This window comes from Ranitomeya variabilis, chromosome 6 (assembly GCF_051348905.1).
Source record: "Ranitomeya variabilis isolate aRanVar5 chromosome 6, aRanVar5.hap1, whole genome shotgun sequence".
Taxonomy (NCBI): Eukaryota; Metazoa; Chordata; class Amphibia; order Anura; family Dendrobatidae; genus Ranitomeya; species Ranitomeya variabilis.
The window spans coordinates 573,889,772-573,913,059 of record NC_135237.1 but is presented as its reverse complement, the minus strand read 5'-3'; the positions used below and the strand labels follow the sequence as shown (position 1 = coordinate 573,913,059).

At 46.7% G+C, this 23,288-nt stretch overlaps 1 protein-coding gene across 5 annotated transcripts in view; it reads left to right on the top strand.

Moving 5' to 3' along the window:
* The window catches only part of LOC143783138 (cytochrome P450 2C20-like), a 522,836-nt gene that overhangs the window by 473,900 nt on the left and 25,648 nt on the right, over nucleotides 1-23,288 (top strand). For all 5 annotated transcript variants that reach the window (XM_077271448.1, XM_077271449.1, XM_077271451.1 and 2 more), the window contains one exon: nucleotides 2,937-3,078. In XM_077271448.1, the coding sequence (XP_077127563.1) occupies nucleotides 2,937-3,078 (142 nt within the window). The remainder of the gene's footprint in view (nucleotides 1-2,936; nucleotides 3,079-23,288) is intronic.

Sequence of the window (23,288 nt, the reverse complement as noted above, 5' to 3'; positions counted from 1 at the left end):
TCGAGTAGAAAACAAGTGTCAGTTGCATTGTCTTCTACAGAAGCAGAATATACATCAGCTGCTCATGCAAGTCAAGAGTTAATTTGGTTGAAGCAACTTTTGGAAGAATTCGGCAAACCACTAGCTGAACCAACTGTTATCTATGAGGACAACCAAGGATGTATCAAGCTCGCCAGCAGTGAAAGGATAAGTGCAAGAACAAAGCACATTGATGTTAAACATCATCACTTGCGTGACTTAGTAGAGCGTGAAGTTCTAAAGTTTGTTTACTGTGAATCTGACAAGATGTTAGCAGATGTTTTGACAAAGCCATTGTCAAGAGCCAAGTTTGAAGAATTCAGAACTGCAATGGGACTAACAGGATAAGCAGTTGTTGAGTGGGGGTGTTGGAATAAGTTTAAATGCAACAACTCCATTCCTGTTGTAGTCTGCATTGAATGTCTATGAGTGTTCATTTGTCAGCTATGCTGTGATTGTTAAAGTTTGCCTTAAAAAAAAAAAAAAGGGTCAGAGGACACTCACTGATTGCATCAGTCTGCTGCTGTTTCCTTCACAGAGAGACATGTGTTACATGGACTAGATTATATTGGTAGTTACTGTCAAAGCTTTCTTATTTTGTTCCAGTTCAAGCTGCATATATTAAACACAGTTTGCCTTACGTTGGATTCTGCTGCTTATATGAAGTAACACGCGCTGCTGTGGTAATACTCCGGCTAACACTGTGACAGTCGTTTGGGCTCAGTAAGCAAAAGATTGGGTATGTATTCCAATGCTGAAGCCCACTCATCATCTGTAGTAACACAAATGTGTCTCCCTTTTCTGCATAACCAACAGCAGGAATTTCTTAAGGAAGACAAAGAGAAGGTCACTAAAGACACCAGTTATTACCCCTTCGTGGCTCCCTCTGAGCAAATAGTGTCCAATACAACATCTCTGAGTTTTAACAACTTTCACTTTACGTTGGGCCCTATAGGCGTGTTTGAGTTAAAAGTATTGAAAGAAGCAAATATCAGGTAGATAAAACTTTTTGTAGACAGCCAAAAGATTTAAGCTCCTTATTGCCAACCACCTTGTTAAAGTACTGTATACCCATACTCTTCCAGTTCCCAAACTCAGTTAGTTTGGCAAATTCTGAGAGCATGTCATTGCTCCAAATAGGTGTGTACATTGACACGTGTTCAACCTCTCATTTGTTTGATTTTAAGCCAAACCTTGGAAATTAAGTCCAATGTAGGATAAACTGAGTGACCCCCAAACTTGCCTGCCTCTAACCTTTCTACAAGGGGCCCCTGTCCTACAGTAGTTTGAATAATTTTACAGACCGAACTGCCCGTATCACTTGTGTCTTTCCCTTACCTTTTGTGCAATAAAGATATTTTTTTCACACTAATATTGGACTTTCTGATAGTCTTTTCCCCCACTTCTCCTTTGTATACAAGTTGACGATTTGTCCGTATTCAGTTCTATCCTTACATTGGTACTATCTACCATACATTGAGTACTATATGAATATACTTTTGTTTGTTACCAATGTGGATCATAAGCTATTTTAATAGCCGCGCCATTGACAGATCTTCTTAAAGGCACCAAATCGAGGATGGTTAAATGGCCTGATGACACAGTGATAGCGTTCCAGGAGTTGAAGAGAGCTCTATGTAAACATCCGGTCCTGGTGGCACCAGATTTCAGCAAAGAGTTTGTGGTCCAGACAGATGCGTCAGAAGTTGGCTTGGGAGCCGTGCTCTCTAAAGTAATAAATAGAAAAGAACATCCCATCCTGTATTTGAGCCGGATACTCTTGTTATGCAAAAATAACTACGCCATCATCAAGAAGGAGTGTCTGGCCATAAAATGGGCCATGGATACATTTGAGGTACTATCTACTAGGACGGAGGTTCAAATTTGTGTCCGATCATGCCCCTCTGAGATGTTAAGTGAGAAAAAGGATAAGAATGTCCAGATGGCTAGGAGGTTCTTAGGCCTCCAGAATTTCAAATTCCATGTAGAAGACAGACCCGGGAAGTCACATGGGAACGCAGATGCCTCTCTCGAATTCCCTGTTTGGTGTCTGAAGGTGCCAAGCCCCAGGCTTTTGGCAGAGGGGAGTTTGTGACATGGTCACTGGCATGGTATGTGAGGGGAGATATGTGTCATGGAGACTGCTTTCCTCTGTGATCTAAAAATATTTGAAATTGAGAGTCCTCAGTGGTTGATACCTTTTAATGGCTAACTGAGAAGATGGTAACAAATTGCAGCTTTCGAGACTACTCAGGCCTCTTCATCAGGCATAGACTCTGTGATCTGGAAACCCATATGTTTATTTTCAGCATGCTATGTCCTGGAGGAGTTAAGCGGCCATGTTATGGGCGGGTTTTTAGGTGAGTAGGTAAGATATGGGCGGGATGCCTACTCACCATATCTCCACCTCAAGGGTGTGGCTGGGAAAATAAGTGTCCAGCCAGTTTTCTTTTTCCCTCTGTCTGTGTTGTGTGGAGACAAGGAAGCCTCTAGGCTAACGCTCCTGTGAGAGCTGCCATATGTGTTGTCCCAGAAGTGCTGGGCAAGACTGTGTATGAACAGTTTATTTTCTTTTGAGCCAGAAAGGCTGTTTTTTCTGTTAATATTTTTGGGTTTATGATACAATAACCCACCCAGAAACTTTACCCCCACTTGTGCCTGTGTCTACCTCGAGGAGAAGCTAAGTGAGTCAACCTTCCACACACCGTACAATCAAATGAACTGCTTGTTTGATGTCCCAGAGCTGCACTCACGATTCTGCTAGTTGTCAATACACTTATGCACAGCTGTCCCTAATACCTTAACTCACATGCTATATAGACGAGCCTGTGTACCCAGACCGTGGTTAGTCCTCTAAACCCAAAAACATAATAAAGACACATCCTGTATATAATAATCGTTCTTCTGCTCATCCTCAGGTTGAACATGAAACTGATCCTGATATATGTGACACCAGTCTCCTCGTGATTGTTGTAGGACTTTTAGCAGCAGGAACTGACACGACAGCTTCCACACTAAAGTTCAGTCTGATGCTGATGGCGCATTATCCAGATGTACAAGGTAAGAATCTGCTTTACTACAGAGCTGCACTCACTACTCTGCTGGTGCAGTCACTGTATACATACATTACAATACTGATCCTGAGTTACATCCTGTATTATACTCCAGCGCTGCACTCACTATTCTGCTGGTGCAGTCACTGTACATACATTACATTACTGATCCTGAGTTACATCCTGTATTATACTCCAGAGCTGCACTCACTGTTCTGCTGGTGCAGTCACTGTGTACATACATTACAATACTGATCCTGAGTTACATCCTGTATTATAATCCACAGCTGCACTCACTACTCTGCTGGTGCAGTCACTGTATACATACATTACAATACTGATCCTGAGTTACATCCTGTATTATACTCCAGAGCTGCACTCACTATTCTGCTGGTGCAGTCACTGTGTACATACATTACATTACTGATCCTGAGTTACATCATGTATTACACTCCAGAACTGGACTCACTATTCTGCTGGTGCAGTCACTGTGTACATACACTCACTGGCCACTTTATTAGGTACACCTGTCCAACTTCTTGTTAACACTTAATTTCTAATCAGCCAATCACATGGCGGCAACTCAGTGCATTTAGGCATGTAGACATGGTCAAGACAATCTCCTGCAGTTCAAACCGAGCATCAGTATGGGGAAGAAAGGTGATTTGAGTGCCTTTGAACGTGGCATGGTTGTTGGTGCCAGAAGGGCTGGTCTGAGTATTTCAGAAACTGCTGATCTACTGGGATTTTCACGCACAACCATCTCTAGGGTTTACAGAGAATGGTCCGAAAAAGAAAAAAAATCCAGTGAGCGGCAGTTCTGTGGGCGGAAATGCCTTGTTGATGCCAGAGGTCAGAGGAGAATGGGCAGACTGGTTCGAGCTGATAGAAAGGCAACAGTGACTCAAATCGCCACCCGTTACAACCAAGGTAGGCCTAAGAGCATCTCTGAACGCACAGTGCGTCGAACTTTGAGGCAGATGGGCTACAGCAGCAGAAGACCACACCGGGTACCACTCCTTTCAGCTAAGAACAGGAAACTGAGGCTACAATTTGTACAAGCTCATCGAAATTGGACAGTAGAAGATTGGAAAAACGTTGCTTGGTCTGATGAGTCTCGATTTCTGCTGCGACATTCGGATGGTAGGGTCAGAATTTGGCGTAAACAACATGAAAGCATGGATCCATCCTGCCTTGTATGGAGCATCTTTGGGATGTGCAGCCGACAAATCTGCGGCAACTGTGTGATGCCATCATGTCAATATGGACCAAAATCTCTGAGGAATGCTTCCAGCACCTTGTTGAATCTATGCCACGAAGAATTGAGGCAGTTCTGAAGGCAAAAGGGGGTCCAACCCGTTACTAGCATGGTGTACCTAATAAAGTGGCCGGTGAGTGTACATTACATTACTGATCCTGAGTTACATCCTGTATTATACTCCAGAGCTGCACTCACTATTCTGCTGGTGCAGTCACTGTGTACATACATTACATTACTGATCCTGAGTTACATCCTTTATTATATCCCAGAGCTGCACTCACTATTCTGCTGGTGCAGTCACTGTGCACATACAATACATTACTGATCCTGAGTTACATCCTGTATTATACCCCAGAGCTGCACTCACTATTCTGCTGGTGCAGTCACTGTGTACATGCATTACATTACTGATCCTGAGTTACATCCTGTATTATACTCCAGAGCTGCACTCCCTATTCTGCTGGTGCAGTCACTGTGTACATACTTTACATTACTGATCCTGAGTTACATCCTGTATTATACCCCACAGCTGCACTCACTATTCTGCTGGTGCAGACACTGTGTACATACATTACATTACTGATCCTGAGTTACATCCTGTATTATATTCCAGAGCTGCACTCACTATTCTGCTGGTGCAGTCACTGTGTACATACTTTACATTACTGATCCTGAGTTACATCCTGTATTATACCCCAGAGCTGCACTCACTATTCTGCTGGTGCAGACACTGTGTACATACATTACATTACTGATCCTGAGTTACATCCTGTATTATATTCCAGAGCTGCACTCACTATTCTGCTGGTGCAGTCACTGTGTACATACAGTACATTACTGATCCTGAGTTACATCCTGTATTATACTCCAGAGCTGCACTCACTATTCTGCTGGTACAGTCACTGTGTACATACATTACATTACTGATCCTGAGTTACATCCTGTATTATCCTCCAGAGCTGCACTCACTATTCTGCTGGTGCAGTCACTGTGTACATACATTACATTACTGATCCTGAGTTACATCCTGTATTATCCTCCAGAGCTGCACTCACTATTCTGCTGGTGCAGTCACTGTGTACATACATTACATTACTGATCCTGAGTTACATCCTGTATTATATTCCAGAGCTGCACTCACTATTCTGCTGGTGCAGTCACTGTGTACATACTTTACATTACTGATCCTGAGTTACATCCTGTATTATACCCCAGAGCTGCACTCACTATTCTGCTGGTGCAGACACTGTGTACATACATTACATTACTGATCCTGAGTTACATCCTGTATTATATTCCAGAGCTGCACTCACTATTCTGCTGGTGCAGTCACTGTGTACATACAGTACATTGCAGCTCTGGAGTATAATACAGGATGTAACTCAGGATCAGTACTCACTATTCTGCTGGTACAGTCACTGTGTACATACATTACATTACTGATCCTGAGTTACATCCTGTATTATCCTCCAGAGCTGCACTCACTATTCTGCTGGTGCAGTCACTGTGTACATACATTACATTACTGATCCTGAGTTACATCCTGTATTATCCTCCAGAGCTGCACTCACTATTCTGCTGGTGCAGTCACTGTGTACATACATTACATTACTGATCCTGAGTTACATCCTGTATTATATTCCAGAGCTGCACTCACTATTCTGCTGGTGCAGTCACTGTGTACATACTTTACATTACTGATCCTGAGTTACATCCTGTATTATACCCCACAGCTGCACTCACTATTCTGCTGGTGCAGACACTGTGTACATACATTACATTACTGATCCTGAGTTACATCCTGTATTATATTCCAGAGCTGCACTCACTATTCTGCTGGTGCAGTCACTGTGTACATACTTTACATTACTGATCCTGAGTTACATCCTGTATTATACCCCAGAGCTGCACTCACTATTCTGCTGGTGCAGACACTGTGTACATACATTACATTACTGATCCTGAGTTACATCCTGTATTATATTCCAGAGCTGCACTCACTATTCTGCTGGTGCAGTCACTGTGTACATACAGTACATTACTGATCCTGAGTTACATCCTGTATTATACTCCAGAGCTGCACTCACTATTCTGCTGGTACAGTCACTGTGTACATACATTACATTACTGATCCTGAGTTACATCCTGTATTATCCTCCAGAGCTGCACTCACTATTCTGCTGGTGCAGTCACTGTGTACATACATTACATTACTGATCCTGAGTTACATCCTGTATTATCCTCCAGAGCTGCACTCACTATTCTGCTGGTGCAGTCACTGTGTACATACATTACATTACTGATCCTGAGTTACATCCTGTATTATATTCCAGAGCTGCACTCACTATTCTGCTGGTGCAGTCACTGTGTACATACAGTACATTACTGATCCTGAGTTACATCCTGTATTATACCCCAGAGCTGCACTCACTATTCTGCTGGTGCAGTCACTGTGTACATACATTACATTACTGATCCTGAGTTACATCCTGTAGAACTTTTATTATAAAAATGAAAAACATAATAATAATAACAGAAAGAAAACAGAAATATAAACCAGAAAATAATCCGTATAATGAACACTGGTCCAGACGTTCATTCTCTCCTCTCACACATATTATATATACAGAATAATAACTAAAATTAAGTACTTACACCTTCTGGTCCAGTCACCAAACTATGTAATAAATAAACAATAGCAAACAAAAACTATATACCTAAACATTTTTTTATACATTATTTTTTAAAAATTTTAAATAAAATAACTACAAACTATAGAAATATATACATAACTAAACACCCCACACTCAAGCCCACCATTCCCAACACCCGCACTGACCTGAGAGATAGTCCTGCGTCTCATACCTCAGTCCATGTCCAACGTCCATAATCCAGATCAGGCAGTGCCAGTTTTCCCCCAAACACCCCAGTGTCCCATAGTCCCACAAGATAAACCCACCTCCCCCCTTTTCCCACCACCCAACCTAACACCTACACCCAAATCTATATCCCTATGTACAATATATACAGCAGCCCACAATACAATAACCACAAATAATAAAGCCCAAGTTCGGCGCCTGCAGCCCTACATCACTGTATGATGATCAAACAAAACAAAAATCTACAGTGTCAGCAGCATCCCACCACCAGGAAAGGAGATGACCAGACTAGGGCACACTAAAAGAAAAGCCCCTCCAGAGGAGAGCGGCCCTGCATGTGCCCAGTCTCTCATACTCCAGAGAGCGGACCTTCACCAGGTCACCGAGTATGGTCCTAAAAACATTGCCACTGGGAGGATTTTCCTTTGCATCGATACTAAGCACCATGCGTTCCACGTGTGATACCTAACCACTGCGCTAACTAGAAATAAGGTGCAGCGGTCCCGACCACCAAGGTCTCTGAATGCTCCATAGGTCCATTCCGAATAAGAGAGACCGGCCAGCCGAGACCAGCCAATGGAGGCGCCTACCCTGTTGTACACCTCTGTGTTGAAGGGACAATGAAGCAGGAAGTGGTCCATGCTTTCCAGCACGGTACCACAATGCTTCCGGGGACAGATCCTCTCCTACACTTCAGATTGTCATTCACACACAGTTTCCCAAGGAAGCAGCGCCAAGCCAAGTCTCAAAACTTCGAGGGGATCCTGATAGAATTCAAAAGAAACCCACCCCAAGATCCCGACTTGGGCAATCCCTGAGAGTCAGAGGCCTCTGGAAATGGGTCAACAGAACCCTATTGTCAAGGAGTTTCCTTGGCAGAGTCCTGATCTCCCACATTCCCAGACCCCAACAACGAATTACCTTCCAAACCAAGGTAGCATAAGCCAGAAGATGTCCATGCTGTGTGCGAAGATCCTTCACTTGCCCTCCTTTCTCCCATTCCTGGAACAAAGGCTAAAAGCATCCCCTACAGGAGAATACCCACGGAGGAGACCCCTCTTTCCAGAGGTTTGCAATATTGATCTTAATGAAGGTATCCACAAGGAATACCACAGGGTTGACCATACCCAACCCTCCTAGTCTTCTTGTATGGTAAGTAACCTCCCTCTTGACCAGGTTCAGTCTATTCCCCCATAACAGTTGGAAGAACAAACTGTAGACCCAAGTCCAGAGAGACTCCTGCAAGATGCACACACTGCCCAAATAAATCAGTAAAGGGAGCAGGTAAGTTTTGATCAGGTTTACCCTTTCTCTTAGGGTCAAAGACCAACCCTTCCATTGGTTCACCTTCTTAGTGGCAATCTCTAGCCTGCTGTCCCAATTTTGTTTAATATAATCCCCCTGGCCAAATTAGATGGCAAGGACTTTTGCAGAGACTTTGGGTCCTGGAAGGGTGTCCGTGAGATCAAAACCAGGATCTCTTCCTCACAGCCAGAGACTCTCACGCTTATCCCAGTTGCTCTTGGACCCGGATGCCTCCAAGTAGCGATCTACCTCTGACATCAGCCACCCTGCCTCCTCGTGCGAGGAAACAAAAACAGTGACCTCATCGGCATACGCCACCACCCTCAGAGTTGCCTCCGGTGCTGCCCGGTCCATCCCAGCCAACGGTCCACGATCCACCCTCCTAAGAAGTGGGTCAATCGCAAACACGTACACACACACACACAGACACCCCCCGGTCGGCCATATCTCAGAAGGATGGACCAGAGGTACTCGTGATTAACCCAATCAAATGCTTTTGCCTGGTCCAGTGACAGCATGTACCTTTTCCAGTGACCATCCCTACCCTGCTCCACCGCCTCTCAGATAGAGAGCACAGCACTAAATGTGCTGTGGCCTGGAACAGAGCAATGCTGGGCCCCCGAAAGAAGTCTTGGTTAGTGTTGAGCATTCCGATACCGTAAGTATCGGGTATCGGCCGATACTTGCGGGTATCGGAATTCCGATACCGAGATCCGATACTTTTGTGATATCGGGAATCGGTATCGGGATTAATATCAATGTGTAAAAGAAAGAATTAAAATAAAAAATAGGGATATACTCACCTCTCCGATGCAGCCTGGACTTTACCGCCATAACCGGGAGCCGTTGTACCTAAGAATGCGCGCTTGAAGGGCCTTAGATCATGTCACGGCGCTTTGATTGGTCCGTAGCGGTCGCGTGACCGCTACGCGACCAATCACAAAGCCGTGACGTCACCTAAGGTCTTTCAAGTGCTTGAAAGACCTTAGGTGACGTCATCTAAGGCCCTTCAAGCGCGCATTCTTAGGTACAACGGCTCCCGGTTACGGCGGTAAAGTCCAGGCTGCGTCGGAGAGGTGAGTATATCCCTATTTTTTATTTTAATTCTTTCTTTTACACATTGATATGGATCCCAGGGCCTGAAGGAGAGTTTCCTCTCCTTCAGACCCTGGGAACCATACAGGATACCGTCCGATACTTGGTGTCCCATTGACTTGTATTGGTATCGGGTATCGGATTAGATCCGATACTTTGCCGGTATCGGCCGATACTTTCCGATACCGATACTTTCAAGTATCGGACGGTATCGCTCAACACTAGTCTTGGTGCAAATTTCACCAGCTGATTAAACAGCACGTTTGCCAGAACTTTCCTGTCTGCATTGAGAAGTGCTATGGGACGCCAATTCTCAATGCAAAATGGATCCTTTCCCTATGACAAGATGATCAGGGCAGACCTCCTCATTGACTTTAGCAGAGTGCCTGAGGAAAGACACTCATTGAATACCTCAGTCACGAGGGGAACCAAAGTGTCATTAAAGGTCTTACAGAATTCAGATGTTAAGCCATCTGGACCAGGTGATTTTTTTGGGGGCAAGCCCTTCAATCGCCAACTTAACATCCTCTTCCCTGCTCATTTCCATCAAAATGTCAAGAGAGGTGTCTACCCCTGGTTCGGGGATGGCTTCAGCCAGGAAAGCCGACATCTCATCCCAATCAAGATCCCTCTTCCCCAAGAGTGTGAGTAGAAGGATCTGACAGCCTCCAGGATCCGTGATCTGGATCGCCTCAAGGACCCCTTAGTGTCAACCAGTCCTGTAACTACTTTACAATTCACTGACATCTTGCAGTTTCTGTGAGGGTCGGGTGAGCTGTGCTTCCTGTAATCCCTCTCAAAAACCAAAGATGTGTGTCTATCGTACTGACACCTCATAAGCAAAGACTTCTCTCTGGAGATCTCCTCACGGCTACCTCCAGTTGAGTCAAGATGCTCGAGTTTCCTCCTCAGACCCTGATACAGGCAGTACCTGCTCTAGCTCCTGAGGCTCGAGAGCTGGCGGAAGAATCTCGCCACCCTTTCCTTGAACATCTCCCACCACTCTGACTTACTACTACAAAGATCTAGTAAGGGTACCTTACTCTGAAGAAAATCCTCAAAGGACTTTCTTATCTTCACTTCTTCCAAGAGAGACAAATTGAGCCTCCAAAAGCCTCTTCCCATCCAGTGGGTCTCTGTAACATTTAGAGAAAGCAAAATTAAACAGTGGTCGGAGAACTCCACCTCAACAACAGAAAATGATGAAGCGACAGCCTCCTCCTTTAAATAAAACCTATCTATCCTGAACCTACAGTTACCTCTATGATAGGTGAACCCCTCGTGGCCTGGTGTGTGCCGAATGTGGAAGAGAAGGAGGTCTTGGGAGGACCGGAGATTACGAGTCAATCGCCATCCTCAGCAGGAGCTCCATAACCTTTGACCTTGGAGGACACGCATCACTGCCCCTCCACCGAAGACGGACCACATACTTATGCACACTATCCCACCTGGCTGTTGGGAGGGACCACACTGTATCCCCCCCTTTGCTCTCGGAAGGCTCCAAGGCCATGCCTCTCTATCCAGAAGGATAGATCATCCTCTCGACCTTCTACCAATAGTGGTCTCTCCCCCTTCTTCAGAGCCTCTAGGAGACACCACTGCAACATGAAGTCCCCAGGGCTCAGAGACAAGGAAGACTCCCTATTTTCCCCGGAGGTGACAGCGGCATAACTCCAGATGGGTTCTGCCACCACCAAGGCGGCAACTGGACCAGTTACAACATCAACACCAACAGTATACTATTGCTCACCTCCATATCCCTCTCACCCTCCACCAAACCAGCAACCACACCACTAGAGAGAATTTTCCTCATTTATACCCCCCACCACATTCACTCCTGCTGGACCAGTGTCAAAAGGGAGTGACATTTCGACCTCCACATCATGAGGCACAAGGGGCTCAGTCTCCTCCACAGAACTGGAGGCGACCTCACCAATGGTCTTACGTGTGCCCTCCACATCATCAGGTTTTAATTTCCGCTGTTTCACAATTGACACCAGACTCTGCTGATCTTTTGCTGCTGTGAGGCACTGCTGATCCTTTATATCAGTATCTTGTTGACCAGTGGCACCAACACAGAGTAGGACTTTGGGAGGACCGGAACTCGCAGCTTCGGCATCCCCCTCACACTGCCGCTGCTTCTCAGCAAAGTGATCAGCGGCAACATCATTAAGGGGTTCTGAGGCTACCGGAGCTGTCCCCGAAACTGGGCCACTTCCCTCTCCCACTGAGGAGCACGCCATAGTATCATGGCCTGACCTTTTGCCCACCACTGGACCACACTCACTGTCCAGCCTCTCGGCTGATGCACTTCCTGCTGCGTCCCTGATACCACAAGCAGAGACAGATCTCTGCGAACCACTGCCACGCATTGTAATCTCCTAGCTTCTTTGCACCGGATCCACAGCAGAACACGGGCTGGGCTGGGCTAGACAATGGAGCTTATACAGTGAGCTGATCCTGCAGCCGACTCAGGGGGTACAGGGAGGGGGCCATACACGTACCTTACCGTTTCCTGCAGCTTTGCTTTGTGGTCTTCTTTGCCTTAGTCTTCTGGCCCCCAGGTGCCTCCTCTGGTAAATCACCAAGATTGAAGTTCTGATGGCACACTGAGAACTCCAGAAGCTTGATTTCCACCATTAGTGCCCCTACCTGGCTGCTGTTATCACTGTCCTCTCAAGAGCCAGCAGAACTGTGACCAGATGCCAATTTCACCTGTCCTGAAAGGGAGCTCGCTTCACGTGGCCTGCAGGTGACTTTGCAGGCTGCCTTGTGGGACTTTTTGCTGGTCATCATCTTCTACCTGGCTCTCAACCCCATCTGCGTGGTATTCCTGGTTCTCTGAAGTCTTCATTCATAAGCTTTTCCTTAAACGGTCCACTTTTTTCTTCCTCTGTGACGTTGGCCTCACCTCCATGAGCACTCTGCTTTCCTCCGGAAAGACCGCCATCTTGCATGCTTGTAGGTTTCTCCTCCATGTTGGAAGCCTTGTGGCTTTTCTGGGTTTCCGGGGGAGTAGGAGCCACATTGCTGTGACTCCTGGTGGAGCGTTTCACCCCCAAGTCCTCTGATGTGCAGGCCGGTTGCTGGTTTTTCTGCCCCCAGCTGGCCTGGTTCAGGAAGCAGAAGCCTGGGACTTGGCTCCATTGCTAATCCCAGGAAACCCACTCCCTCCCTGGGTAGGATAGAGAGCAGGTCCCCGGGTGGAGAGGTGGTGGTTTCTCAGGAGCTCGGGAGCACACAATAGGTTCAGTGGCGACTGCAACCACAATTACCACAATGAGCAACAGCTCAACAGAGCTGCACTCACTATTCTGCTGGTGCAGTCACTGTCTACATACAGTATATTAACTTACCGATCCTGAATTACATCCTGTATTATACTCCAGAGCTGCGCTCATCATTCTACTGGTGCAGTCATTGTGTACATATATTACATTACTGATCTTGAGTTACAGAAATGTAACATCATATCTTCTCCTACAGAATCAACCACTCACCTGACACATCTTCTGTCATAAACTATGGGTCCATAAAGTTGTAAGTGCATGTCCTCATCATTAGTGATGAGCAAATTTTTTCAGAAAACAATTGCCAAACATAAATTTGGCACGAATATGGCACATTCGGATTCGAGATCGGAAACCACGAGCCAAATTTTATAAAATCAGTAATAATCGGTAAAAGTGCGGGAAAATATTTGCATTGCCACAAAAATATGTTCAGCACTTTCGCAGCGATAATGGTGGTGGTTTATGAGTGTTTGGCATGTGTCTGATGAGGGGAGGCGGTTTGCAGAGCTCAGAGGAGCAGCAGTCTTTTTTTTTTTTCTAACTTTGTGTGCACATTGCGGCTAGCCAATCAGGGCACAGGAAACACCCACATTGTCGTGACACAACAGCTTGTGTTATTGGCTGTTGAAATCACATGTCCCTCTCCATATCAAGAGTGAACATCTTGTTTTAGTACCATTTTGACACTGATACAGTTCCGAGGCTGCTTCTGATGCTGGCACTGTTAGCAGCATGATTTTATCTAGTTAGCTAGGCGGTTGTAAGTTAGTCAGAATGTGTAGCTAGCTACTGTCCAGTGTGGCTGTAAAATTTAGCTTCCTGATTTATTCTTTTGTGGCCACAGAAAAATCGAGCAGGACACATGTCCTACAAGTTGTTGTGCACTGCTTCTTTTGTGCTCTATGCATGAGTATAGCATTCTAGTCAATATTTTTTCACTAGCTTTATGTGAAACAGCCTGCTGTATGCCACCTTGTATTATACTGCTGTGGTGATATGCAACTGTCTGCAGACCTAAGGCACATTAAAAAAAAAATTAAATTTTTCAGTTGCAAAAACTTGGACAACCCGCCGTATCACACTTTGTCATTTTTTTGGGTTGAAATTAATCTTTAGAGGCCGGATCCAGAGGCCACAAAAAATGTCTTCTGTTCCTAGTGTCATACAGTATAGGACGTAATCTTCAAATTATTTGTAGCATAACTTCTTTTTCCTACAGGCCTCATCCACACTCAAACAATTATTTTTTTCTATAGCTAAAAAGATGCAGCAGACCATATTTCAACTTGCAATTTACTGTCGCAGAAATTCAGCAGTTTGCAGAGCTGGTGCAGAGTTTAAAATCAAATTTTTTTGTTGTTGCCAATACTGTGCTCCTACCACACTATCTGAGTAACATGACTGGGGAAAAAACAAGGCCGTGGTGGGAGTGGTATTAGGCTTGGTGTTCAAGGTGTACGTGAGATAGGGGGTAATATTTGTGAAAGCACTAGTGAAGCAACGTCACGTCCTATGCAAAGACAACTGACAACTTCTGTTACTGGATGGGCTACTCCCACTACCTTTCTTTGGCAGATGCACAGTGGTATGCCTTATTGATGTTATCTAGAAAGAGTATGTGCTCAAATGGATGGCAAGCAAAGCTTCAAGTGGCCTCACTTCCTCTTCCTCCACCTCAACATCACACCCAGTACAGACCACAGAGGTGGAACCCAAATTCCCCTTGCTTCCCCACGTCCCAACTCTACAACCGTACAACTGACTGTACAGAACCACAGATGGGTGAGTCTGAAGAGCTATTCATACATTCTATGCCATGGTCATTAGTAGTGTACGCAAAAGCTTCACAGAGTCAAGAGGAGGAAATCTGCACCGATACCCCAAATTTTTTTAGCTTGGATCTGGGGCAGGACGAAGCAAGGTCCGAACAGCATCCTGACCCTCCTCATCAGACGTTAACGCCTGGGGGGAGAGGTGCTTCTGATATCAGAGGCTCACGCAGACTGTACTGTGCTGTCAGAGCAGGAAGAGGAGGAGGATGACTCCAAGGGCGAGGAATGTGATAAAACACAGGATGATGATGATGTGTTAGACCCCAGGTGGCGTGAACATAGAGGCACACAGCTGAGTAGGTCATCTGAGAAGGAAGATGAAGAAGTTATGGTGCGTTGTCCATCGTAGACACGTAGACATGCAGCCACAACAAGCAATGCATCTTCAGCCACAACTGTGCCTGTGACAGCAGCATCTGTGGGTCTGCAGCTCAGAGTTTGCAAGGGTCGCCTAGCCTGGGCCTTGTTTGACACTGCAAAGGATGAACCAACTCATGTAATCTGCCAACTTTGCAAAAAAAAAATACCGAGTCAAGGTAAAAAGTGCAATAATTTGACTACTACATGTATGAACCTTCACATGCGCAATCAACATGCTTGACTGTGGTAATCCCACTGCACAAAAATGCAGACCAGCGGACCTCAACAACTATCAGCTGCCCCATCCATCACATCTGCTGCTTCCTCTTCCTCTGTTATGATGCCAACTATTGAGATGCAGTTCTTCGACCGCAGAATCTCGGGTTCTTTTCCCGCTCCAGTGACGCTGACTGAGAGCCCACTCTCAGCTGTAACAGAAGTGGACATGCCTGCTGTTTTTAACTGATCTCAGAGAATGAGCATAGCATAAATTTCTCAATCCACCATAACATCTCCACTTGCACCTATCTCACGGTCCAGCAGTTTGTCCAGTTCACCATACTCTGCCATCTCTCAGCACTGCAGTCAGCTCACAGATCCGCACTTATGGTCACATAAAAGATTGCTTCCTCGTATGCATGTCAAAGCTAAGAGGTTGAAATCCACCATCTCCAATCTGTTGGCCACAGAAATGCTGCTTTCTGCCTAATAGATACAGACGATTTACAGAAGCTGATGGCTGTCTCATTCCCCCAGTACCAATTGCCCACTCACCATTACTTTTCTAAAAAAAAACTGTGCCTGCGCAACACCAGCATGTTGCAAACATCATCACCCATTCCTTGACTTAATCTCTGTCTGGATGCATTTCACCACACACATTGAAAAGAAAGCATGGCCAAGGGCATTACATCTCGCTGACTTGGCACTGGGTGACTATGGTGGCTGTGGGGACAGGCGCTGCTCGACAAGTTTTGGAATCTCCAAGGCTTGCAGGACAAACCTCAACATTTAACAGTTCCTCCACTGCTTCTGCCTCCTCTATCTCCTCTAGTGCATCCACCTGTGCCCTCAACCTCTGCCTTAATGAGACACGCATTCCATCAGTGCAGAGCGAACCCCCACCACCTCTGTACTGTGCAGTCAGGGCTCACTGCAATCAGTCAGTATTAAAATTGATATGCCTTGGAGATCACAGTCATACAGCTGAAGAGTTGTGGACAGCGCTCCAGGCTGAGTTTGATCAATGGCTGTCTCCACTGAACCTGCACCCAGGGAAGGCCATGTCAGATAACATTGCGAACCTGGTGGAGGCACTACAATGAGGTAAGCTCACACACATGCTTTGCATGGCTCACGTCCTCAACCTGGTGGTACAATGTTTTCTCAGCCATTATCCTGGCCTGGGTGAGCTGCTCCAGAAAACACGTAAGCTGTGTGCCAGGAACACACGCACATCTTTCACAGTTTTTGGAGTTGGCCACTCTTGTACCGCAGCGATCTTCTCCTGGGAAGGCCTCACCCCCTCAGCAGAGACAACGTGTCCCAAGTATTCAATCTCGGTACGGAAGAGGTGACATTTCTGGGGTTTCACTTTCAAGCCATACTTCTGTAGCCGACTCAGAACTTTCTCTAGTCTATGCAGGTGCTCATCAAAGGTGGGGGCAAAGACGATGATATCATCCAAGTAAATCAAAGTGGCTTCAAAGTTCAGGTCTCCCAGACATCTCTCCATAAGTCGCTGAAATGTTGCTGGGGCGTTTGATAGGCCGAAGGGCATCCGGTCGAACTCATACAGTCCCATCGGAAGGATGAAAGCCGTCTTGGCTCGGTCTTGCTCAGACATGGGCACCTGCCAGTAGCTGTTGGCCAAGTCTAACATGGACAAATATCTGGCATTCCCTAGTGCTGTCAGGGACTCCTCTATCCTGGGCAGTGAGTACAAGTCCCCGCACTTTGCAAGCGTTGAGCCGGTGATAGTCCACACAGACCGGCGGTGCATGCGCAGTAGCACCTTAGCGCTCTCTTATACTTTTTACCTTGGGGATATCAGCGCATGCGCTAGAATATGCGATTATGTGATCGGTATGCATTGAGGATTGGACTTCAGATTAATGACGCCAGAGAGGATTACATGGGCGCTGTGGGCAGACAATCCACAGCGGCGGTTTAGTGTCCACCAATTAGGAAGTAGTTTCTACATGCACCTGGTTAAGTATTTAAGGAGGATTCATAGGTGTGTAGTCGCAGCCTTTTTATGGACAATTTCATACTGCCACATTACCGCCTCTCCTGATGAACCCATGTCTGGGGGAAACGCGTCGACAGTTTTGTTTTGATCTGTGTGAGGAGTCACTCTATCAGGACCCACAACTGCCTATATTCAACAGATGAGTATAAGACTGCACAATGCGGATATCTTTGCTGCAGGGGCGAATGTTGTATATGTTGGCCTGGTGCCTGTAGTTGGTGGGTTTAGTGACGCAGTATAAAATGTTGATTGTGGTATTTATCTTTATATATATTCTTTATAAACATGTTTTACTGGCGTAGTACCATGGTTAGTGACTTTATCTATGGTACCATATTGAAGTCATTATGATGTTGCAGAGTACCTAGATTTTTTGTTTCCCTGTGTGTGTGTGTGTATATATATATATATATATATATATATATATATATATATATATATATATATATATATATATATATATATATATATATATATATATATATATATAATATGTGTGCATAGTACTTATCTGTCTCTTTACTCACATCACATTGTGGCTGGGCCTCATGTCTGCTATAGCACACTATATGCCATCACAAGTTATGACAAGCCATCTGGCCTTCTATTTCTGACTGTCTCCTTATAGGGTGTAAATAGGAGAGTAGGGACAGCCATCGTACGAGCGGGGGCACCATTCTCGAATTCTTAGGGTGCCAACCTCCGCACCTAGGTAGGCACATGTATATACAGGTGTCTTGTAGTGTCTAGGGAATTTTCACTTATATCTGCACATCTATATTATTTAGTGCATGTCAACATTGTTGTATCACTGGTACTATTACATGTTGGTGGGTATACCTCTATTTATTCATTGAGGTTCCTTGATAAGATTCTACCTAGTCTAGTCTTATCTGGGGAGTATATCTCCCGTTTGGTGTTTTACCTACCTACTATTCAGGCTACTTTTTTCTGAGGGTATTGTTGTTATTTAATAAAGTATACATTTTACAGGGTTATTTTTCTTTTGTAAACCTGTTCTTTCCCTTGTTTGACATTCAGTGTGTGAGTCTATAGTCCACACAGAACCGCAAGGACCCGTCTTTCTTTCTCACCAAGACTATAGGGGCAGCCCACGGGCTCTGAGTCTCGCGTATAACTCCCTTCTTCAGCATGTGTGACAGCATTCCCTTCACCTCCTGGTACATCTGTGGGGGTATTTGGCGGTACCGTTCCCGTATTGGTGCCGCATCCCCGGTGGGTATCTCGTGGGTGATAGCCGTGGCACGTCCAAAGTCATCTTCATCTTTGGCAAACGCCTCCTGAAATTTCTCCAATACGGCTTCCACCTGAGGTACCTGCTGCAGATGAAGTTATGAGAGCTCCGCCCTCATGCGTTCTAGTATCTGGCGCCCTTCTTGCAGTAATCTGGGGTCCGGAGCTGCCTCTGCTTTGACGGTCACCAGCCACGGATCTTCTGGCTTTGCGGTCAGCTGTACTGCCTTAGTTGGGACCAACTCATCTGGGAGGACCAGGACTTGGGCGACTTCGCTTCTAGGAAGCAAAGTTGTATCTGTCCCCCCCAAATTTATGCAGCGCACAAGGACAGTTCCATCCCGCACGGTAGCCAGGGACCGCGCGACCAATATTCCTGACGGCAGCTGGTCGGCTCTGCTGGGCTCAATTTGGACTTCGACCCTGTCCAGCGGGTTGCCAGTTCGTATAGGCAGGGGAAGCACCATCTGCCCAGAGGACAACACTCGATTGACTGAAGCGGGGGCGACGACTTTGCCGAGTTCCTTTCCGTCGCTGTATGCTTCCTGGGCGGTCCATATCAGTTGTTGAAAGACCCTTCTCTGGGGAGTTTAGTCGCTCCATTGTTGCAGGAACTGTTGTGGGGACTTGTTGAAAACCAGGCTTCTGAGGTCTTTTAACACATTCATGCCCAGGGTCACGGTATGGTCTTTAGCTACCTGTCCATCCACCAGTACCACTCCTCCTCTCCCGAGGTTTTTTCCGTAGACCTCTATGTTCATCCATACCACCCCTGCGCCCGGGGTGGGTATGTGATTGGCCACCATAAGTTTGATCACAGGGTCCCATTCGGGCCGTAGCGCTTCTGTGAAGTGACGGCGGACATATCTCTCCTATCTACCCCTATACTGTCCTTTCGTCAGATAGCAGTGTGAAGCTTTGCAGCAGCAGTGGTGTAAGGGTACTGTCACACAGTGCAATTACGATCGCTACGACGGTACGATTCGTGACGTTCTAGCGATATCGTTACGATATCGCAGTGTCTGACACGCAGCAGCGATCAGGGACCCTGCTGAGAATCGTACGTCGTAGCAGATCGTTTGAAACTTTCTTTCGTCGCTGGATCTCCCGCTGTCATCGCTGGATCGTTGTGTGTGACAGCGATCCAGCGATGCGTTCGCTGGTAACCAGGGTAAACATCGGGTTACTAAGCGCAGGGCCGCGCTTAGTAACCCGATGTTTACCGTGGTTACCAGCGTAAAAGTAAAAAAACAAACAAACCGTACATACTCACCATCTGATGTCCGTCAGGTCCCTTGCAGTCTGCTTCCCGCTCTGACTGTGAGCGCCGGCCGGAAAGTGAGAGCAGATCACAGCGGTGACGTCACCGCTGCGCTCTGCTCTCACTGTACGGCTGCACTCAGTCAGAGCAGGAAGCAGACTGCAAGGGACCTGACGGACATCAGATGGTGAGTATGTACGGTTTGTTTTTTTTTACTTTTACGCTGGTAACCACGGTAAACATCGGGTTACTAAGCGCGGCCCTGCGCTTAGTAACCCGATGTTTACCCTGGTTACCAGCGAACCTCGGCATCGCTCCAGCGCCGTGATTGCAAAGTGTGACCGCAGTCTACGACGCTGGAGCGATACTCATACGACGCTGCGACGGCACGGATCGTGCCGTCGTAGCGACGAAAATTGCACGGTGTGACGGTACCCTAAGTGGAAGAAGCAATTTGTGAGTCCTTTGACACTTTTTTTTTTTTAGACCAACTCGTCCACCAGCACAACAGAGTCCAAGTCTTACATGTGGTGAACGAATGGAGAGGATGGAGCAGGAGTATCTAGAACTGAATATCAATACCATCAGGGAAGGTTTGGACCCTTTCACATTTTGGTCTTCCAAAATTGATGAGTGGCCTGAGCTCGCCTCACACGCCTTGGAGGTTTTATCGTGCTCAGCAGCCAGCATTCCCTCAGAACTTGTCTTCAGTGCTGCTGGTGGTGTCCTGATGGATAGGCACAGCCAGCTGTCCCCTGAAAATGTTGACCGCTTAACTTTCATCAAAATGAACAAGTCATGTGTCATGATCCAGGATGGGGTTTTGTCTATATCCCATCCTGGTCAGACAGGGGTTAATTGTATATGCCTCTCTCTGGCTGAGGGCAGCTATTTAGTTGCCCATCTACCAAGGTCCAGTGTCAGTTATATTCCTGCCCTCGGCTGAGTTGTTTGACCCTTGTGTGCCTGTGCCTTTTACCAGTTTGTCCCTGTGTTGTGAGTTCGTATACTGTCTTGGCTGAGTTGGTTGACCCTTGTGTGCCTGTAACTTGTAACGGTTTGTCTCTGTGTTGTGAGTTCGTATACTGTCTTGGTACTGTTTGCTGTCTTGTTTGGTTTTTGACTTTTGCTTGGATTTCTGACTACCCATTCTGTCTGACCCCTTTGATGCCACACCTGTATCTCTGGTTCTGACCCTGGCCTGACCTTGACTACGTCTGTCTGACCCCTTTGGTACCACACCTGTCTCTCTGGTTCTTATGGAGCGGCCCCCAAACGCAGGGCAGCGGGGTACTCGGTACCGGGTCCCTCGGTTCTGGGGATGTCACGGTGGCCTGACCCGGTCCGTGGCCCTGCTAAGGGGCGCCCAATTAAAGGTGTAGGTGACGGTGTAGGTAGCAGCAAATAACGAGGACACAGGGTTGTAGTCTCTTTACCTCTTTACTGAAGGCTTTGGCATCCGCAATCCAGAGCACTGCTAACAGGGCTTGCTGAGATCGGCCGGTCCGAAGGCACATCCAGAGTTCCCTTTGCAGGTGGAAATCAGTGCCTACCTACTAGCGCCTGGGTGTTGTAGTACTTCCCTGCTGAGCACCACGGGATAGTCCTCACAACTGTCGTGTATGTTTCTGGTCTTTCTCTCCGTCCCCCAGATGATATGGATAGGACGCACCCGTATGACGGGGTAGGCCTGGAGTTATTTTATAGGGACCCTAGAGACACACTTCTCCCACAATTGCCTCCGTTGTCTTCATTAGGTGTAAAAGGTGAGACAGCCAACCTAAAGTTAACTTCCCTGCCGTAGTTCAAAGTAATGCGTAGAGCCCAATACTTCCTCGGCGTTCCGGCCACCGGCTACGCGCCTCGGAAGGATGTTGCCGATCTCGGGGCACGACTCCTTCTGGTTCTATCGCCTTTGTGCTGTGATCATGTTTCTCACTTCTCCACAATATACTTCGCTTCGTGTCCTTTCTTAAGATGCCGCCGCAATGAGGTGCAGGCACTACTCCGTAAAGATCTGTCCTTTGCTAGGCCTCTGTCAGAACCCCACCCCGGACAGGGACCCTCCTGAATCTTCCCAAGTAACGCTGCCCTCTCACTAGATCTTACCTGGTTAAAACCCTGTCAGCTTATCCCTAACTTCCTATCCAACCCCCAGTTTTACCAGAGTGTGAGGAGTGGCCTAATACATAGAACCTTTTGCTCCCCCTGGTGGCCAGAGTGTGAAGTGTAATGTGTGACTGTGATACCTGGTCAGGTGAACTCTTTTAGTGCAATCAGACGTACCATCACTCCCCTTAGTAGCAGAGTGACGTTACTGCAACGACCAGGTCTCTGGGGCGCTGCACTTACCCGGGCCTTACCATGACTATGTCTTTGTCTATCCCCTCTGGTACCTGTGCAGTCCTCTGGTCATGACCTCTGTCTGCCTGATATCTGTTCTGCTCCATACACCGGAGCTTTGCTCTCCGGGACTCCGGGTGCAGACTCCGTCCCCTGCCAATCCACCTGGCGGTCACGTGCTTCAGTTCCTTCTCGCCTGAAGCACATTTCCTCATCACCGCCACTCCACACCTTGTGTAGCCTGGACTGCTCCGAACTGTCATTCCTATTTTGGATCTCCAAGGACTTTGCACCTCAATCACAGACTGTACAGACTAAGTGATATTGCTTTTTTTAGTGTGATGCATTAATGTCACGTAACTGCACTCTGCAATATCTTTAGTGTGGCTTCTGTGCCTGCTGCGGCTGCTGCTGCTGATGTTAACACAAATTTGTGGAAATGTGAAGAGTCATGGTTGGTCTACATCTATTTCTATTCTCGTGACCGTTATTCCACTTCGGTGGTGTAAGACCCTCATTTTTTAAAATGTGAAGACTCCTGGTTGGGTGTCAATCTGCTGGATTGGGTGTAGTGGAAGATCTATAGGTCCCTATCATACTATTTCTACTCTCGTGAAATTGATGCCACTTTTGTGGTATCTGACAGTAATTTTTGGAAATGTGAACACTCCTGGTTGGGTCTCCTTCATGCGTGTTGCTAATAGCAGTAGGCTTCCGAGACCATCAGTCGTTCACTTCCTTGGACTCAACTACCCGTGTTACTATCTTTAGATTTTTCTGACATTCGTAGTTTACAAAATTTATATGATATTTGTGCCACTTGAGTGTGGCTCAGCATGAAAGCAGGTTGAGCTGTTGCATGTGTTAACAGGGCTCCCAGCACAGGAGGCCTACACTGATCCCTCACCCACCTCGTCTTAAGGCCCCGTCTCACATAGCGAGATCGCTAGCGAGATCGCTGCTGAGTCACAAGGTTTGTGACGCAACAGCGACCTCCATAGCGATCTCGCTATGTGTGACACGTACCAGCGATCAGGCCCCTGCTGTGAGATCGCTGGTCGTGTCGGAATGGCCTGGACCTTT